Genomic DNA, 20387 nt, shown 5'->3' with positions numbered 1-20387 from the left:
ACAGTGCTAACCACTAAGCCGCCGTGCTGCCCGCCGATCGTGTATCAATTTATAAAATTCAGAAATACACCGAAATTGGCAGCTGCACAGGGCAGTACCATCACCCGTAACACACGTTAGCAGAGCCGAGGTGAATCATAACTATGGATTTTCAGTGCATTTCCTCAGCTCTCTGTCCTGCAAGGTCCCACAAGGATCTATACTTGATCCCATTTTGCTCTTGAGCTACCAGATTTTTTTGCAGAGTAAAAGTCGCACTGGAATATAAGTTGAACCTGTTAAAAATATCTCTTGAAGAGCAAAGCCCGATATATAAGTGACACTCAAGTATAACTCACACTGGAATATAAGCCACACCTTTTTCTGTATTGTCAGCCCTTTCATTTGGGATTTTTATGTATTTTTGAAGTGCACTTTTTATTTTTGGCATTTATTTTTTTTATTATTTAACTTTATTTCATTTAGTGCTTTGATTCCTTGAAAAGTCCGATATAAATAGTCATTATAATTCATTATTAATAATGAACACTTGATTTTTCAGTATATAAGTCGCACCAGAGGATATGTCGCAAGGCCTCCCAAACTAGAAAAAAAGCTGCGACTTACACTACAGAAAATACATACATGATTTTCGTAGACCCAGTGATCTCTATTTTGACAGCAGATGCAAAAACGAGTTGCACAGAGGGATCAACTCCACTTAGGGCATGCCCAACCTCACTTTGCAGTTTAAGCAGCAGGAATTAATGGTGAAAAATGGTTAGATATATCATGTTCAATATTCATGAGCGTACTGTAGGTCGCACGTGATTGACAGAGAGAGAGAATGAGTATGAGAGTTTTTCTTTCCCTAAATTTGACTTTGTCTATATGGGCATCTTGTTTAAATATGTTCTGATCATTCTTTGCACTCCAGCGTTAGTGACCACTGGTGCCTTACCGGAGACTTCTCTTGTCAGGGTCGTAGCTCTCAGGTAAAAGTGAGGCCAGGCTGTAGAAGATGATCACACTCGCGATAGCATCCTTTTGGTTTTCATCAGGGTGGCGCCGCTTGCGATTAACAGAGTGGTTCCTCTGTGAAGACTCTGGGAAGACGTCCAGGTGCCTGTGACCTTTGGTGTTCACAGGAGGATGAAAGACCGAATCTGGGAGAGTGACAGCAGTCTCGAGGTCAGCAGGACGAGGGCCCTTCAGGGACTGGTACCGGGGGAGTTTGGCTCCCGCAAAATTCATCTTTTTCAGGCGGTCCACAGAGATGACTAAGAACAAAACACAAGCAGTGTTAGAAAGCTGCTGGCCATAAAGGGATCATATTCAAGTCATAATCTCCAGCCATCTGAAATGAAGCAAACCCAGAAGTGGAAAATCTCACAGTTCCTTGAATGGCCACTTGACGCTGACACCAAAAGTAAGTTGCTTCCCACAAAAGCATGTGTTAACATGTCCAACTTTAGAATAGAAATAAACATGTTTACAGCCTGGTACAGAAAAAACAAAACCCTGTGTGGAAGGTTCCTGGTCCAAGGCCAACCCTCACCATTCTCTATGTAATGTGCAGTTGTGTCAGGAAGGGCATGTGGCGTAAGAGCTACCTCAAATCAACACGCAGATCCACCTTGGATCTGCTGTGGTGACTGAGTGGAAAAACAAGGGAGAAGCCAAAGGGACTTACCTTTTAGTTTAAGATGTTTTAAGCCAGAAAAGTATGGGGGTGTGGTCGCTTTGAATGACAGCTGCTAAGCCAGTACAGTTTCTCGTAATGTCCATAACTCATTGTTAGTTGTTGTGGAGGGCTGTGGCATTTCATGACAAACACTTAGAATAATAATAATAATACGGTTGTTGTCCCTGCTGCAGTATTCAGGTTGAGTGAAATTCTCGCCTTATTTAATGATGAATGCTATCGGTGTTAGCACATTTAACAGCTATCAGTACTGTTAATGCACAATTATGGAGAAAATAAGCGCTTCACAACTATTAAAGTCCCCCCTAATTTACAGCCCTTTTAACCCCCTGCGACTTTAAGCATTTTTTAAATGTAGATGTAAATTAATATTCAAAGTTTTCAGCTAGTTGACAGTAGGGCTGTACAATATGGACAAATTATCGTATCTCAATATTGTCATATCAATATGATATATGATATGACAATGATTTCACACAAAGTGCAGCAACAGTAAAAATTAAACGTTCTTAAACAAATCAGTAATAATACCACATTCATTTTGCACTCATCATAAGGTTAGGATACAGCGCCCTCCAAAAGCATTGGAACACTTGGTATTTTACACATTATATGTTCAATGCCGCTGACAATAATGAGCGAAGCTCTTCACTATCGGTGTATATATCATCAAACAATAATTTAAAATTGAATAATTGTTGCAGAACCTCAAAGTAATGGTAGGCTACTTCACAACAACGTTGTCCGGTTTGTGGCTTCATCCACCATTGAGCGAACTTCTCGCCGCTCTGCGGCACTTCACTCGTATCACTTTAAAAACAAGTCACCATGGCACAAAATCACACTTATGTAATCTTTGTATTTAATCCTCAGTTTATATGTGTGCCATGGGAACCATGGGAAGCAGACCGTAAGGACCACAGATCAACTGTGATCAGTTACACCACTAAGCAATATACCCACAGATCACGAGAGCACCGCTCTTTGAGAAAAGCTGACTTATACCAATATAATTTGCAATGACTCAGCATAGTTGTTCCCATTCAAAAAAGTTTCTTTAGCAGCTGTCAGCATGTCAAATAAACTGTGAGTCTTGTAAAATGCTCACCTATGTGAGGAGTAACAATGGTGAAGGGGCTGAGGTAGGTCTTCCTCATGTTCTGGGCCAGAGTGTTGGCATATTCCTCATAATGGCGTAACAGCATGGCTGTGCCACCCTCTGTGTGCTGGATCAACTCCCAGTGCTGAAGAGTGCTTGGAGACAAAATGGCACTGCCCACGCGAACCAGATTCTGTCAAAAAATGAGAAATCAGTGCAGCCAGGTGCAAGGGTGGAGAATGAAATAAAATGTTAAGGGCTGACCAAGTGGTTAGTGCAGCTGATCCACAATAAGAAGTTCAAGATCATCCATGTTCAAGATCATCCATGCCCATTCTCTATGTAATGTGTTGTTGCATCAGGAAGGCCATCTAGCATAAAGCATGTGCCACATTAATCTCACATTACCTGAATATAAAGCTAACTGACTCTAATGTTAGACTGATCTAAAGTGAAATAAAGAAGAAGCTTATTTAGTTCATAAACTGAAGAAATGTATTTAATTTATTTATTACAAATGTATTAAACAACAACAACAAAAAACTAAGAAATCATATGTAAATAAGTATTCACAGTCTTTGCTGAGCAATTACAGCCTCAAGTCTTCTTGAATATGATGCCACAAGCTTGGTGCACCTATCTTTGGGCAGTTTTGCCCATTCCTCTTTGTAGCACTTCTCAAGCTCCATCAGGTTGGATGGGGAGCGTCTGTGCACGGCCATTTTCAGATCTCTCCAGAGATGTTCAATCAGATTCAGGTCTGGGCTCTGGCTGGGCCACTCACGGACATTCACAGAGTTGTCCTGAAGACACTCCTTTGATATCTTGGCTGTGTGCTTAGGGTCATTGTCCTGCTGAAAGATGAACTGTCATCCCAGTCTGAGGTCAAGAGGGCTCTGGAGCAGGTTTTCATCCAGGATGACTCTGTACATTTTCTGCATCCATCTTTCCCTCAATTCTGATGAGTCTCCCAGTTCCTGCCCCTGAAAAACATCCTCACAGCATGATGCTGCCACAACCATGCTTCACTGTAGGGATTGTGCCTGGTTTCCTCCAAACATGATGCCTGACATTTACACCAAAGAGGTCAATCTTTGTTTCATCAGACTAACAAATTTTGTTTCTTATGCTCTGAGAGTCCTTCAGGTGCCTTTTGGCAAACACCAGGTGGGCTGCCATGTGCCTTTTACAAAGAAGCGACTTCCGTCTGGCCACTCTGCCATGTAGTCCTGATTGGCGGATTGCTGCAGAGATGGTTGTCCTTCTGGAAGGTTCTACTCTCTCGACAGAGCAATGCTGGAGCTCTGACAGAGTGACCATCGGGTTCTTGGTCACCTCCTTTACAAAGGCCCAGAATGCTCAGTTTAGATGGCGGCCAGCTCTAGGAAGAGTCCTTGTGGATCCAAACTTCTTCCATTTATGGATGATGGAGGCCACTGTGCTCATTGGGATGTTCAAAGCAGCAGAAATGTTTCTGTACCCTTCCACAGATTTGTGTCTCCACAATCCTGTCTCAGAGCTCTACAGACAATTCCTTTGACTTCATGCTTGGTTTGTGCTCTGACATGCACTGTCAACTGTGGGACCTTATATGTAGACAGGTGTGTGTCTTTCCAAATCATGTCCAATAAAATGAATTTACTCCAGGTGGACTCCAACTAAGCTGTAGAAACATCTCTAGGATGGTCAGTGGAAACAGGATTCACCTTAATTCAGTTTTGAGCTTCATGGCAAAGGCTGTGAAAACTTATGTACATGTGATTTTTTGGAATAAGGCTGTAACATAAAAAAATGTGGAAAAAGTGAAGCACTGTGAATACTTTGAACTTTATGAACTGTAAACAGTGGTTTCTGACAGAAATTTAAAATAGATCAAAATACACAAGAGGACCTAAACACATTTCAACATCATATCAATGTCATATTCTGACATTGTTACAACATTGGGAAATTAATAATGAAGCAACATTCATTTCATGTCAATTTACATAAAAACCCAACGCTGTCATCTTGCCGACTGGGATGTATGTTGTTGAAAAATTTTCACATTGTCCATCACATTCCAACAAAAGGGGCATCATTCCATGTAATTATTTTATTGTCCAGAAAATGTAGAATACCTTGATTTTGTACAATAATTTACGCAATGGCCACCATGGGACATTATGTACATTAGTTCATGCAATTGCCACCAGGGGACATTTCAAGGATACGTATATTATGCACATTACCCACAGGCTTCCACTCTACATGTGATTGCATAATCCATCCATTTTTTTATACCCACTTACTCCAATGAAGTGGTCACAGAGGCTGAAACCTATCCCAGCAGTCATGGGGCACGAGGCGGTGTACACCCTGGACAGGACACCAGCCTATCACAGGTGTGGTTGCATAATATGTAGATTTTTTTTTTTTTTGGTTCACTATCAAGTAGCTCCTTATATCATCTGCTATCTGGAAGTACTGGCTATAAGTAACATATATATATATATATATTAACTACTAAAAAATACATTGTAACCTATTCCAAATATACTTTATTACTCTCCATTTACCGGATGTGGAAAACACCAGCTACAGTGAGTAACAGTCTATCCATGTCTTGCTTCTGTCTGTACACTTCAAACAGGTGATTTCTCTGATTAGTTCATCTACCTGCCTAAAGAGTTTAAATAATTAGAATCAACTGGTTTTGTGGATGGATGGAAGAAATATGTAGAAGGACTTTATTCACTGTACATTACCCACCTCTTCTATTTATGTTTTTAGATGTAATGATTTGTTTCAGATTGGACCTCATCATCAAAAAAATCACAAATATCTATGAAATGCTAGTTGAACATGTACCCAATTGCAAACAAGAGTCATCAGGAGATAATATATCCCACCGGTCCCCACAAATCAGTAATACAAAGTGTCAGGGGATCACACAAGTCAACCCTTATGTGAAATATGAATTAAATTGGTCATCTGGTAATTGAGATATTGCACTAACAAGGGTAGCAATGACAATATATTAAACATCTCGCTGTGACCCTGAGACTGACCCCAAGGTCACCGTAATCGGTTGGTGTCGGGGGATCACCCTCAGTACAGCCTTATGCTAAATATGAATAAAATTGGTCAGCTGACTCTTGAGATACCAACCACACTAACAAGGGTGGCAATGACAATATCTTGAATATCTCACTGTGACGTTGAAATTAACTTCAAGGTCACTGTAATCGGCTGATGTCAGGGAATCACCCAAGTATACCTTTCCACTAAATATGAATCAAATTGCTCAACTGGTTCTTGAGATATCACTCTAACAAGCAAAAATGGGTAGATGGATGGATGGACGGACGGGCTGATCGCTATATCCCCCCCACGGTGTATAAAATTAACACAGCAGACCACCTATTAAGCTAACTACATCAAAAACAAAGTGAAAATATAACAAAAGCTGAAACAAACTAAATATGAAGCAAACTTAATTTAAAACTGAAGAAAAAACTAATACAAGTCTAACAATAAGATTTTTAGTAACACACAATTTCCCCCCTGAAAGTTTTTTTTTTTTTACCTTTATTTAACCAGGAAAAGAGTCTCATTGAGATTAAACATCTCTTTTACAACAGCGTCCTGGCCAAGACAGGCAGCAAGGTTAGGTGTCAATTTCAGCATTCCACCACACATACAGAATAAACAAATTACCAGCCAATGGAAAAGTTTCAGTATAAAAGTTCAAAAACAACACATTTTTACAATATAAAAAAAAAAAAAAAATCAGTTAAAACAACTACATGTCAATGTGCCAGCATTGGACCAACCAACACGAGCATAAAGAATACAGTGATGTGTAAGAGCTCTGAGGCCAGTGATGAACCTCAGAGCTCCATGATAGACAGCATCAAGAGCGCTCAGACTCTGAGCTGATGAGTGCATGTACAATGCATTGCTATAGTCCAACATTGGCATAAAAGTGGTGGCAACAAGCCTCCTCCGGGCCTCAAAGGACAGACAAGTCCGAATTCGAAAAAGAAACCCAACCTGATTCTGAGTCAATTTACAAGCAGATTAATATGATTAATATATTAATATTGTATTGTCAATCCAAATTCCAAGATATTTGTATTGTTTAACAAATTCTATTTGAATTCCCTGCAAGGTGGTGATTTGTGGCAGGATTTGAAGGTTGGATTTGGTGTTTGAAAACAACATGACTTTTGTTTTGTCTGAGTTTAAGATAAGTTTTAGATTAAGAAGATTATTTTGAATAATGTCGAAAGCTGATTGTAAATGAGTGATGGCTTGAGCGGGTGAGTGTGCAGAGCTGTAGATGATTGTGTCATCAGTGTAAAAATGTGAATGTGCATTTAGGATTTTGATGATAACAGTGAGTGTTGTCACACTGGTCCAAAATCTCCTGCTGTTACTCAGCTGGAATGTAATCTGCTGTCATGCCCTCTGGGTGGGGGCGCTGTCATCCCAGAATAAACTACTACTTTCAGGTTTGTCACATGTGCTGACATTATGGCTGTTCACCTCCGTGAAGTGGACGTCCTGCGTCGCCGTCAGGTTGAAGCCTTGCTGGTTGCACTCATGCTGCAGCATGCTCCGGATGAGCCGATAAACGATCTTCACATCGCTGCCGTAGTAATGCTTTGTGTGTAGTGTTGCATTGGCCAACATGGCTGCAGTCTCCCGGACAAGTCCAGCATCCAGCAGTGTTGCATTATGGGAAAACCTTTCGGACTGCAAGAACAGATAGAAGAAGTTAAGTGTTTTTGTGCATTCATTTATTTGGCAAATTTTCGCAAGAACTGAGATTTACACACCAGGGTCTTCAGCTTTGTGAAAGTAACAGAGGTACAGTTGAAGAGATTTGGAGGTAGCCAACCCTTGTGTTCATCGCAGTGACGGACAGCTGTGCCTAGGACAGAAATAAGATTTAATACAAGAGATGATGAAGAGTGTGCGGCAGAGGAAGTGCTTGAGGCAAGTTTCACATATTGACATTATTTTATGATAATTGGATGAACTGCTGAAAACCAGCATACCAAGAGATCCCTTGGGACAAGGAACTGCTGCAGGAAGACTAAACTTGGTCCTGGGCCACCAGATCCCAGCCTGGATGGCCTGAGGGCAGCTGTCATAGATAACTGAGTGATATGGAACACGAAGGAGAGAAGACAAGTGCAGCGAGATGACAAAGGAACGAAAATGGAAAATTCTTGAAATTATATTTCAATAATGTTTCTGATTATGTAACATTTTTAATTTGAGCACTGCAGACCTTCACAGCCATTAGGGGAAACCTCAGCGAAGGGGTTGTCACAGCGGTCGCACTGGCGCCCAATGACACCAGGTTTACACTGACACTGGCCACTCTCTCTGTCACATGTTCGAGAGAAAGAGCCAACTGGGTAACAGTCACACAGCAGGCACGTATCACTACCCTCAGGAAGGTAATGGTTGTCCTGGGAATAACAGGAGAGACAAAGTCAATACAAGTAAGAAAGTCCCTTCAGCTTCTCCCTTGTTTTCACTAGGGGTCACCACAGGAGACCTGCATACTGATTTGAAACAGGTTTAACGCCAGATGCCATTCCTGACACAACTCTACATTACCTGGAGAATAGGCAGGGGTGGCATTCAAACAGGAACCTTGCGCACTGGAAACAATCGCACTTAACCGCTTGTCCACCACCCCTGCCTAGGTGTTTTGTATTGCGTAGACGTATACCAAGGGCATGGGAAAAAGAAGCAGAGAAAGACAAAATAAATTAATTAAAATCTAATGATCATAATTCCCGCTGAGTATCATAAAATATAAACAGGTTAATTTGATTCTCTATCCAATGTTATTTTATTCTTATTTTACCCTTGATAAGTTAAAAATAATGATTGTAAGCAGTAATTGTCATTCTTAGTGAGAAAAAGCTTAAAACTGGGTGGCAGGAGAAGAGCTGTGTTACTGAAATCTGAGAATTAAGGAAATCTGCATTGAAGTAAGTATATGAGGGTGATGCAGGATATGTACACGGACAGTGTGACAGTGGAGTGAAGTGGGAATGATAGACCTGTTCAATGTGGAAGTGGATTTACATCAAAGATCAGATCTGAGCCCTTTCTTGTTTGTAATGTGATGGACAATTCCTACTCTCACTTGTTTGTAATGTGATGGACAGTTCCTACTCTCACTTGTTTGTAATGTGATGGACAGTTCCTACTCTCACCTATGGTCATGAGGTTTGGGTCATGACCAAAAGAACTAGATCGTGGGTACAAGCGGCTGAAATGGGCTTCCTCAGGAGGGTGGCTGGTGTCTCCCTTAGAGATAGAGTGAGAAGCTCAGTCATCCATGGGGATCTCGGAGTAGAGCTGCTGCTCCTTCGTGTTGAAAGGAGGCAGCTGAGGTGGTTCGGGCATTTGGTAAGGATGCCCCCTGGGCACCTCCCGAGGGAGGTGTTACAGGCACGTCCATCCGGGAGGAGATCCCGGCGAAGACCCAGGACTAGGTGGAGAGATTATATCTCCACACTGGCCTGGGAATGCTTCGGAATCCACTAGTCAGAGGTGGTCAATGTGGCCCGGGAAGGGGAAGTCTGGGGTCCCCTGTTGCTCCCACGACCTGATCCTGGATAAGCGGTTGAAGATGAGTGAGTGAGTGATGGGCAGTTTGAAGAGACTATGGACCATGACTATGATGTTTGCAGAAAACACTGTGATCTATAGTCAGAATAGAGAGCATGTTAAAGCCCCCGTCACACATAGCAAGAATACAAAAATGATCATAATCTGGATACAGTTGGGAAGAGGTGTGGTCAGCCGTGTCAGAACGCAGCCAGACTGCCTCGTCCACACCTGTCAGATCACATCCAAAGCGTATGTAGATGACATAGACTGTTTCAGATGGTCATAAAAGGTGCTGAAGTCTGCCTGATGTCCAAATGCCAATTTGTCATTCTGACGCCATTCTGCATCATTCTGGAACTAGCATGGACAGCTGGAGATATGCGCTGGAGAAAAGGGGAATGAAAGTCATTAGGAGCAAGACTGAGTACATGTGTGTGTGTGAGAGGGAGCACATGGAACAGTGCGGCTGCAGGGAGCACAGGTGGTGAACATAAACGAGTTTAGTGCTGTAAAGAGGTGATGAAGAGAGTGCAGGCAGGGTGGGCCGAATGGTGTGGAAGGGTGTCAGGTCCCAAAATGAGAGGAGCAACAAAAGGAAATAAGAAGAATGTTTTAATGTTCTGTTAAGATATAATACGTTTCTTTCTCTGCATCTTATCCCATGTCTGTGGCATGCAAATGCAGTTAAAAATACAAAACTCACACATACTTCAGGCTAGTCTGAACTGACAACATGAACCTGATTTGTTCCCAACCCTTCACGCTCTCACTCTACTGTTAGACAGATACCACCTCCTGAGTATCACTGCGATACAGCAGTTTAAGGTATCCTGAAAGAAAGCTGAATGTGTGATGACCATTTGTCCAGAGTAAAGTCACTTATGTACGGCGGTTAGAAAAGGTTTGTTTTCGCCACCATGGCTAAGTGTTGGGCGGGGCACTGGCAGCAATTTTAAGCCCATCAGTAGGGCCTTTCAGCTACCTGCGGCAGTCTTGTGCATATGACGTTTTCGTGGCTGAGTGGGAATTGTGAGTCTCACCATCAGTTTTGAATAAAAGAAGTTGGTCTGCAAGTCAACACGCTCACCTTACAGCGGCATGCGCCGCTCGTTTTGTTACAGTCTGAATCAAGACCTTTTTCTGTTGGACAGTTGCAAGGGCCGCAGGTCTTGTGACCCCACCAACCTCTGGGACACGGCAAGTCAGTCCTGTCGGAAACATTTTAATCACTTGTTTTATCTGCAAAATGAGCCAAACAGGTTATTTAACATGAATGTGCAAAACTACTTTTTTTCACAGTAATCCCCAAAGTAGTTGATGGGACAGTCACAGGTGTAGCCACGAGAGGAGCTCAGCTTCTTGGAGCACGATGACTCGTGCTCACAGGGGTTCAGTGCACATGCATTCGTACAGTTGGTGCCATAATAACCTGTAAAATAGCAGGAACAATTGTTTTTGTGCCTATGTCATTTAACTATGGTCAGCAACAATATTACTCAGTAAAATTACAGTTGAAGGATAATCAGGAATCTTTCCCAATGGTACACAAACCACTATGTTGCAAGCCCCACCCCCAGTAGACATTTAAGCTCATATAGTTTTGATTTTGGTGTCAAATTATGTCAAACATATGAAATCGTTTATGTTCTACATCATATCACCACAAGCTGGAAAATATTCAACTGTGTATATTTACATAATATTAATAAAATATTTTAGCGAGCAGTTTAAGGGTAAATGCTCTCTAGCGTCAGTGCTGACTGATATCCTAGAGGAAGAATTTTGCTGATTTTACCTGTTACCATGGTAACACTTCTATTTTTGATAAAGTGATCTGGTATTAGAGCTTAAGGAAAGCTTAGGGTGTGAGGTGGGGTACACCCTGGACAGGACGCCAGTCTGTCTCAGGGCCACATTTAGACAGATAAACACACACACACACACACACACACACACACACACACACACACACACACACACACACACACACACACACACACACACACACACACACACACACACACACACACACACACACACACACACACACACCCCAACGGTCATTTTAGAGTTAATACTTGTAATTCAACTAACCTGCATGTCTTAAGAAGCTGGTGTCATCGACGAATGCCCCCCCCCAAAAAACAATCAGTCCCCCCATCTTCACTGCACATGCATCATTTCGTAGTGTCAGCAGCAATTCACCGATTATCACATCTTTTTAAAACAGCCTCGTTTATGCTTAAAACTGACTTCAGAATGATTTAAGAAGTTTTACTTTGTCATCTGATGATTAATAATCACATTATTCTCTGTGATCACTTTGGGTGTAGAGAGTCAGACTCAGGCGTGCTGCTGTGGTGCTCTGATTGTTCATCTGTCTTTTATTAGGAAATAATGCTGAATTTATGTGGAAATGATTGTTGTACAAATGTTTTAGATATCTGTCACTGAGACAGATGATGACTGGAGTGCAGTTTGAAGCAGAAACTATAATCGTTGAACCGAAATGATGCATGCACAGTGAAGGCAGGGCGGACCAATTTATAGGGGGCACCGTTTGGACGGCAACATGGGAACACCCACAGGGAACCCATGCAAACACGGCGAGAACATGCAAACTTTACACAGAAAGCCCCCCCACACACATATATATTTTTTGTTTAGCTTCTGAATGTACAACCCCAATTCCAATGAAGTTGGGACGTTGTGTAAAATGTAAATAAAAACTGAATACAATGATTTGCAAATCCTCTTCAACCTATATTCAATTGAATACACCACAAAGACAAGATATTTATTGTTCAAACTGATAAACTTTATTGTTTTTGTGCAAATAATTGTTCATTTTGAAACAGATGCCTGCAACACATTTCAAAAAAGCTGGGACAGATGCTGGCTTTTGAACTTTGCGCTGGTAACAATCTGGATGGTCTTTTTCCTCTTTTGTCCGGAGGACACGACGTCCATGATTTCCAAAAACAATTTGAAATGTGGACTCATCAGACCACAGCACACTTTTCCACTTTGCGTCTGTCCATTTCAAATGAGCTCGGCCCAGAGAAGGCAGTGGCATTTCTGGATGTTGTTGATGTTTGGCTTTCGCTTTGCATCGTAGAGTTTTAACTTGCACTTGTAGATGTAGTGACGAACTATGTTAACTGACAATGGTTTTCTGAAGTGTTCCTGAGCCCACGCGGTAAGATCGTTCACACAATGATGTCAGTTTTTAATGCAGTGCCACCTGAGGGATCGAAGGTCACGGGCATTCAATATTGGTTTTTCGCCTTGCCGCTTACATGTAGAAAGTTCTCCAGATTCTTTGAATCTTCTGATTATATTATGGACTGCAGTGTTGTGTGGGCCACTGAAGAGGAGGTACTGCTGGCCCACCACCAGAGGGCGCCCTGCCTGAAGTGCAGGCTTCAGGCACGAGAGGGCGCAGCCGCCTCACGGGAGCAGCCGGGAATGACAGCTGTCTCTCATCACCACCTGACAGCTGTCACTCATCACCACCTCATCACCATCTCCATAAAAGGCGGGCAGCAACTCCACCTCCCTGCCGAGATATCTTCAAGCCAAGAAGGTAAACTGCTCAGCCGTTTTTTGAGTCTTTCACAGACAGTTTTTGCTTCTGTATTTTTGCAGTCGTTTCTGTGAGTGCTTGCAGCTGGAGGCTGGGTTTGTGGTTCGTGGAGGGCTGTCGTCTTCGCTCCCCACGCCAAACTTCGATAAGTACTCACTAATGCTGCACGTGCCGGGTTTCTGGATTGGAGGTGGAGGTTTTCCCTCCGTTGGAAACTAAAGACTGTTTTTTGCTGACTATTTGCTGGGTGTGTGCTCACACCCACCCTTGATTGTTTCTGCTTCCTGCCAGCAGTACCAGATCCGACAGCCAGAGACAGTGACCACCTGGGGACTCGGGACTTGGCGGCTCCAGTATTCTCCGGGTTCGGTGGCGGTGGAAATCGTGTGGGTTCCGGCTCCTCTCTGGACGGACGTCTTCTATCCTCGAGCCTGCCCACACGTCACCTTTGTAGATTGACTACATACAAAATTCTGTAATCGTCTGTATTTCGTTGTGCACATTCACAACAGTAAAGTGTTCTATTTTCGGCTCATTCATTGTCCATTCATTTATGCCCCCTGTTGTGGGTACACTTTCCCAACATGTAGATGAAGGAATCCCTAAATTCCTTGCAATTGAATATTGAGAAACATTGTTCTTAAACAGTTGTTCACAAAGTGGTGATCCTCACCCCATCTTTGCTTGTGAACAGCTAAACCTTTTGGGGATGCTCCTTTTATACCCAATCATGACACTCATTTGTTTCCAATTAGGTGTTCTTTGAGCATTCATCAACATTCCCAGTCTTTTGTTGCCCCATCCCAACTTTTTTGAAACGTGTTGCAGGCATCCATTTCAAAATGAGCAAATATTTGCACAAAAACAAAAAAGTCTATCAGTTTAAACATTAAATATCTTGTCTTTGTGGTATACTCAGTTGAATATAGGTTGAAGAGGATTTGCAAATCATTGTATTCAGTTTTTATTCACATTTTACACAACGTCCCAACTTCATTGCAATTGGGGTTGTATCTTTCAGTTTTTCAGTTTGGTGAATTAATTGGCAGGTAAGTACACAGGGTGGGCAAATTAAATAACTTGATATAAATTCCTTGTTTCCTTACTCTTACATTTAATCCACTACCATAAGTGTTGATGTTGAAAACTGTCTTAATGATGTGATGCTCCTGCAGGAAGATGTGTCATTTTAGAAATGGTTGCGACTGCAGCTGTTAGTGACTGACCGGTGAGGCAGGTGCAGGAGTAACTGTCCCAGTCGTTACTGCAGAAGCTGTTAGCTGGACAGGGACTGGAGCTGCAGGGGTCGGGCACATTACAGCCCTGCTCCACATTCACCTTCTTGGTCTGGGACAGAGTCAGAGCCCCTCCAATGCGAAGACCCTGTAGGGAGACACAGCACGTGTACAGGATACATGCATGGAAGCAGAACAGGTTCGTGAGAATGGGCTGCAGGCTGCAGTGGTGTGGAGGGACAGTTCACATCAGTCAGCGATGAGCTGAAACCATTTGAAACTAACAATATGTGACGTATGTCAAAGGACAAACAGCTGCAGGTGCACCTAATTGGTATCACCCTCCCCACAGCATCATGCTTCTCTCCTGGGGGCCTCAGGAGACATTTTTTTTTTAGGATAGAGAGTAACATGAATGTCACAAAATGCAATAAAATCAGATGCAGTCTGCAACAAATCTGAAATTTGAATGAAGTGATCCTGAATAAAGGGGTGAATACTTGTGCAATCCATTAGTTTGGAGTTTTATATCTTTATTTCTATAGAGATCATTCATAATGTTGTACAGTATTGTTCAGAATAATAGTAGTGCTATGTGACTAAAAAGTTTAATCCAGGTTTTGAGTATATTTCTTATTGTTACATGGGAAACAAGGTACCAGTAGAGTCAGTAGATTCTCACAAATCCAACAAGACCAAGCATTCATGATATGCACACTCTTAAGGCTATGAAATTGGGCTATCAGTAAAAAAAAAAAAAAAAGTAGAAAAGGGGGTGTTCACAATAATAGTAGCATCTGCTGTTGAGGCAAACTATTATGTTCAAACTGCTTAGCAATCCTGTGAATCACTAAACTAGTATTTAGTTGTATAATCACAGTTTTTCATGATTTCTTCACATCTGCGAGGCATTAATTTTGTTGGTTTGGAACCAAGATTTTGCTTGGTTACTAGTGTGCTTGGGGTCATTGTCTTGTTGAAACACCCATTTCAAGGGCATGTCCTCTTCAGCATAAGGCAACATGACCTCTTCAAGTATTTTCATTTATCCAAACTGATCCATGATACCTGGTATGCGATGTATAGGCCCAACACCATAGTAGGAGAAACATGCCCATATCATGATGCTTGCACCACCATGCTTCACTGTCTTCACTGTGAACTGTGGCTTGAATTCAGAGTTTGGGGGTTGTCTCACAAACTGTCTGCGGCCCTTGGACCCAAAAAGAACAATTTTACTCTCATCAGTCCACAAAATATTCCTCCATTTCTCTTTAGGCCAGTTGATGTGTTCTTTGGCAAATTGTAACCTCTTCTGCACATGTCTTTTCTTTAACAGAGGGACTTTGTGGGGGATTCTTGCAAATAAATTAGCTTCACACAAGTGTCTTCTAACTGTCACAGCACTTACAGGTAACTCCAGACTGTCTTTGATCAACTTGGAGCTGATCAATGGGTGAGCCTTTGCCATTGTGGTTATTCTTCTATTCATATTGATGGCTGTTTTCCATTTTCTTCTACGCGTCTCTGGTTTTTTTTGTCCATTTTAAAGCATTGGAGATCATTGTAGATGAACAGCCTATAATGTTTTGCACCTGCGTATAAGTTTTCCCCTCTCCAATCAATGTTTTAATCAAACTACACTGTTCTTCTGAACAATGTCTTGAATGTCCCATTTTCTTCAGGCTTTCAAAGAGAAAAGCATGTTCAAGAGGTGCGGGCTTCATCCTTAAATAGGGGACACCTAATTCACACCTGTTTGTTCCACAAAATTGACGAACTCACTGACTGAATGCCACACTGCTATTATTGTGAACACCCCCTTTTCTATTTTTTTTTACTAATAGCCAAATTTCATAGCCTTAAGAGTGTGCATATCATGAATGCTTGGTCTTGTTGGATTTGTGAGAATCTACTGAATCTACTGGTACCTTGTTTCCCATGTAACAATAAGAAATATACTCAAAACCTGGATTAATCTTTTTAGTCACATAGCACTACTATTATTCTGAACACTACTGTATATGAGGAACACACAAATACTCTGTTCTTAAAGTGGCGCTCGTTGAAGTGGCTGTGGTGGAATTTAAAACCACACAAACAATTCAACAGATGGCAGTAGAGACCCTGAAAACTTGCTAAAACAATTATTCAAAATAATCAGTGTCTGCCACGTTTAATCTGCTTAGAATTTAATAAACGCAAACCAAATTTCAGACATCTTATATATATTACTCTGGGACAAAGAAGAAAAACAGTGTTGCAAAGGACAATAAGCAGGACGTTAAAGAGAAAACTTCACTTTCAACAACGTCTATAAACCCAGAGAATATATTCACGAGAGTTTTAGGCACAATATACAAGGAGTTTAATGCTGTTGTCCGTGTGCAGCCATTAAAGTGCAGCCTCTCTCTCTTTTCCCTCTCTCTTCCTTTCTCTCCTGTAACCAGCTCTCCTCTGCCTGCAGAAGATAGAGCTGTCTGCTACAAAACATTTAACAGGTAGATACTAAAATCTTTGATTTCAGACTTCACAATAGAGGGTGATATGGGAGTAGATTTTCACTCCTGTCCCGTCCCACTCCCACAGAAAAATTGCTGTCCCATCCCAATCCTGGGCCAGAGTAAAAAAAATTCCTGTCCCGTCCCACTCCTGGTAAAATGACTCCCACTCCCATCCCGCGCCCATTCAGAATGACTCCCACTCATGTACCGCTCCCATTTTTTTCCTTCTTTTAGTTTTTAGGCAATACATTGAATTTTATTTGATCTTCTCCCCATTCTTTTTAGATTACTTTGTGTTCTGCAGTTTTATTTGAGAAAATATTGCAACAGGAACAGTTCATCTATGGTAATACAGGGAGGCACTTATTGCCTACCCCCCCCCCCCCCCCCCCCAAAAAAAAACCCCACTAAAAGACACAAAACATAAATAATACATGGCCTGTGGTCTTATAGTTTTTCAAAATGTGGTGGTGGTGGACACATAATGATCCTGACATTTACTTTGACTTCTATTTCTGTAACTGCAGACTGTATGAAACCAACATATTTCATGTTTTGTGTGGTCAGCTTTATTTTTTATTTATTTTCTGTTAATATATATCCATTCCTACATTTAAGGCCTGCAGCATTTTCCAAGAAAAAAAGGTTGGGACAGGGCAGTTTATTCTAAATGTAAGACTTAATGAATGAATCATTTTTACAGCCAGTTTTCCTGAGAAATGTCATAGGATGAATACATGAACCTTGCCAACTCACTGAATATTTCTTAGACTTCATTTATATCAGTCATTCAGAAATATAAACAGTGTGGTACTTTATGGTAAATCTGTGTTAGGTAGGCAGTTCAGAAAATTTCTTCCTTGTTTACGTGGCCATGGTTCATGTACATAACGGAACAGGAGGAGGATAATTACTGTACTGTCTGCTCTTTATAACACAAATTAAATATTAAACATTGTGTTTTTGTTTACAGTGAGAACAGAATCATTACCAGTAATACGATGGTCTTAGATTTAAACAGTACATTCATTATTCTTATAATGTTCTGTGCTCTCTCATTATTTTGTGCTTACACATTTCTGTTGATTTATATACATACGTCCAGCATGTGTTTGTTGCTGCTGCTGTGTGAGTGTGATGTGGTATCACCTCTCACGTCCTCACCGTTGCCACGGGATTGTTCATGCCTGTCTGACTGTGTGTCCCTCCCAACAGCGGGTGGAATTTTTCTCGGTTCGCCAATTTGGTTTTTATTGCCTTTTTTGGCCAGTTTCTGCTTCTTTCGCTCGACTTCGTGTTATGTGTGAAGGGGCCCTTAATGTGGGAATCTTGCTGCACACCGACATACACATGATCCTTGACAGATTCTTTGCCTTGTCCAGTGGCTGAGAAATCCCATACAATCGGAATATGAGGACCCGCTGCAGCCTTCACCTGCCTTCACAGTCGTTGGGTTGCACCAACCCCCCGATCCACTGTTGAGGACTTCTATTTAATATATATTACTTGTCATAAAACAAAAAAATACTTCAAAATTTTAAAAATTTTCTAGTCAGTGTAAAAATGTTTATCTTTCAATAAAAAAAATTAGATTCTTAACCAGCAACTCACCAAATTAAAATTTACTAGGTGAAATGAAATGTGCACAATATTATCTGCTATTTGGTAACATCATCAATGCTTTTCTACAGTAACTGGGTTATACAAAGAAAATACACAGACCTGCATGCAGCCATGGAAGCCATGTTGGATTTTCCCATCAGGCCTTTCCAAACCACCGATGCTTACAGATTTCAGCTTGGAATCCCGTAGCTTCCCATCCACCTCCATAGTGGCCTGAAAATGTTCAGAATACTTCTTTAGCAACTTCAAAAAGCAGACGAATTTCATTCATAGTGACTTTGGGCAGTCTGACATTGCTGAGTTTTTGCTCTGATTCCTGCCCCAAGTTCAAAATTGAGGAAATCGTGCCTGATTTTTAAAAACAAAGTAGGCAAAAATGGAATTACATGCTATTTTGTAGTCCTTTACATACAAGTACAGTTCCACAATTCATTTTGTGCATGTAAAAATGCTATTTTCATGTTTGACCCGCACATTATTAATAAAATGTTTCTGTTACCATCTCAGAACTTCCACCTTCACCAATTTGGACTTTGGGTATCAGATTTATTTATTTGTTTTTGTTTTTTGTTGTTTTTTGGTGCTCAAAACATAGACAATGTGGTGTCAAAAATGCAGCAGGAAGGCACAGCAGCAGTAAGATCTCACCAGGTAGAGGCCGTGATCTAAAGACAAGACAGCCTTGTGTTGATTTGCCGCTGCCACAGTGGTGATCTCCAGCTGCAAGTGATGCCAGGTTCCATCATTCACGAGCACCTCCTCCACGCGGGACAGGGTGGAGTCCTCACCCCGGTGCAGACCCATCAGCACGCTGCCTCCACGCAGCTACACAGGCAGGAATAAAGTCCACAACACAACAGGAGAAACCCAAGAACAATAAGAGGAGAGACCAGAAGAAGAAAAATGACAACCAGGATTCACCACTTCATCAACAAAACAATAACATCTTTCATTCTGCAGTCAGAATCTAACACTGACATGACAGAAGATCAGTTTGTTTGGATGGACTCAGACATCTGACTTTTGAATCTGGTATTTAGTGATGTGCTGCACCTCAGACAGCCAACAGGCGGCGCCTCATCCCTAATGTTTAGTCTATATATAGCCAGGTTTTGATGCACTTTTAAAAAAAATATGAGAATGTCTTTTCTGTCTAATTAAAGTGTAATGAGAGATTTAGGCAAGGCGTTTCTTTATTACTGTGAATAAGATGAGCAGACTGGAACATGTCCATGATTCAGTCCTCATCACATTTCTTGGTACATCTGAATTTTATGTGATGCGCAGAATGTAAAATACATTCATCATTAAATGCAAGTTAACCATTTTGTATAACCCATATATTTAATAAAATTTCAGCAACAACAAAAAATGTTTTCATATGCTAGACAAAATCTGAATATCTGGTGATGCAACAGACAAAAGCTGCATCATGCATAAGTTATTCAATCACAGCCACAGAAGCCTTGGTCTTAGTCAGACATCTTGGTGGCTTCCATCACTATTCTCCTTCTTGCAGTTTCAAATCTTGAGTTCTGCCTACTCCAGACAGATTTAGCACAGAGTACTATACTATTTGCATTTCTTCATAATTGATCTAAATGAGGCCCAAGACATATTCAGTGACTTCCGTTCAGTTCATATCCCCAGACTTAATGAAAAGAAAACTGGCTGCAAAAGTGATTTACAGAACATTCATCAAAATGTGTCAGTAACTGTCACATGTACTTTTTTTGGTCCGGATTGTTTATTTCACTATATGAAAGCATTTTTGTTGTGGTTGGGCAGTGAGTTTATTAAATACCCTGATTGGGCAGCATGGTGGCCAAGTGGTCAGTGCACTAGCTTTCAAAACAGAAGGTTCCTGGTTCAACACCCACTGTGCTCATTCTCCATGAAATCTGGCGTTGTATTAGGCTGCGCATCTGGTCTAACATTTGTGCCAAATCAACATACAGATCCATATGGGAAGAACTTACTATTAAATATTACACTGGTCAACAACAACGAAAAAATATTTTTTTTTTCTTGC

The 20387-nt window shown here is 41.3% G+C and overlaps 1 protein-coding gene across 3 annotated transcripts in view; it reads right to left on the bottom strand.

Moving 5' to 3' along the window:
* celsr2 (cadherin, EGF LAG seven-pass G-type receptor 2) overlaps positions 1-20387 on the bottom strand; it is a 189985-nt gene that overhangs the window by 23425 nt on the left and 146173 nt on the right. For all 3 annotated transcript variants that reach the window (XM_034166559.1, XM_034166561.1, XM_034166560.1), the window contains exons 10-20: positions 19004-19180; positions 18455-18568; positions 14220-14376; positions 10695-10836; positions 10495-10615; positions 8065-8248; positions 7829-7930; positions 7607-7701; positions 7314-7523; positions 2793-2976; positions 941-1259 (exon numbers count right to left, since the gene is read on the bottom strand). In XM_034166559.1, coding sequence (XP_034022450.1) covers positions 941-1259; positions 2793-2976; positions 7314-7523; positions 7607-7701; positions 7829-7930; positions 8065-8248; positions 10495-10615; positions 10695-10836; positions 14220-14376; positions 18455-18568; positions 19004-19180 — 1805 coding nt within the window. The remainder of the gene's footprint in view (positions 1-940; positions 1260-2792; positions 2977-7313; positions 7524-7606; positions 7702-7828; positions 7931-8064; positions 8249-10494; positions 10616-10694; positions 10837-14219; positions 14377-18454; positions 18569-19003; positions 19181-20387) is intronic.

The sequence above is a fragment of the Thalassophryne amazonica genome, chromosome 3, assembly GCF_902500255.1.
Source record: "Thalassophryne amazonica chromosome 3, fThaAma1.1, whole genome shotgun sequence".
Classification (NCBI taxonomy): Eukaryota; Metazoa; Chordata; class Actinopteri; order Batrachoidiformes; family Batrachoididae; genus Thalassophryne; species Thalassophryne amazonica.
Note: the sequence above shows the minus strand (reverse complement) of the source record. Positions and strands in the feature narration are given on the sequence as shown.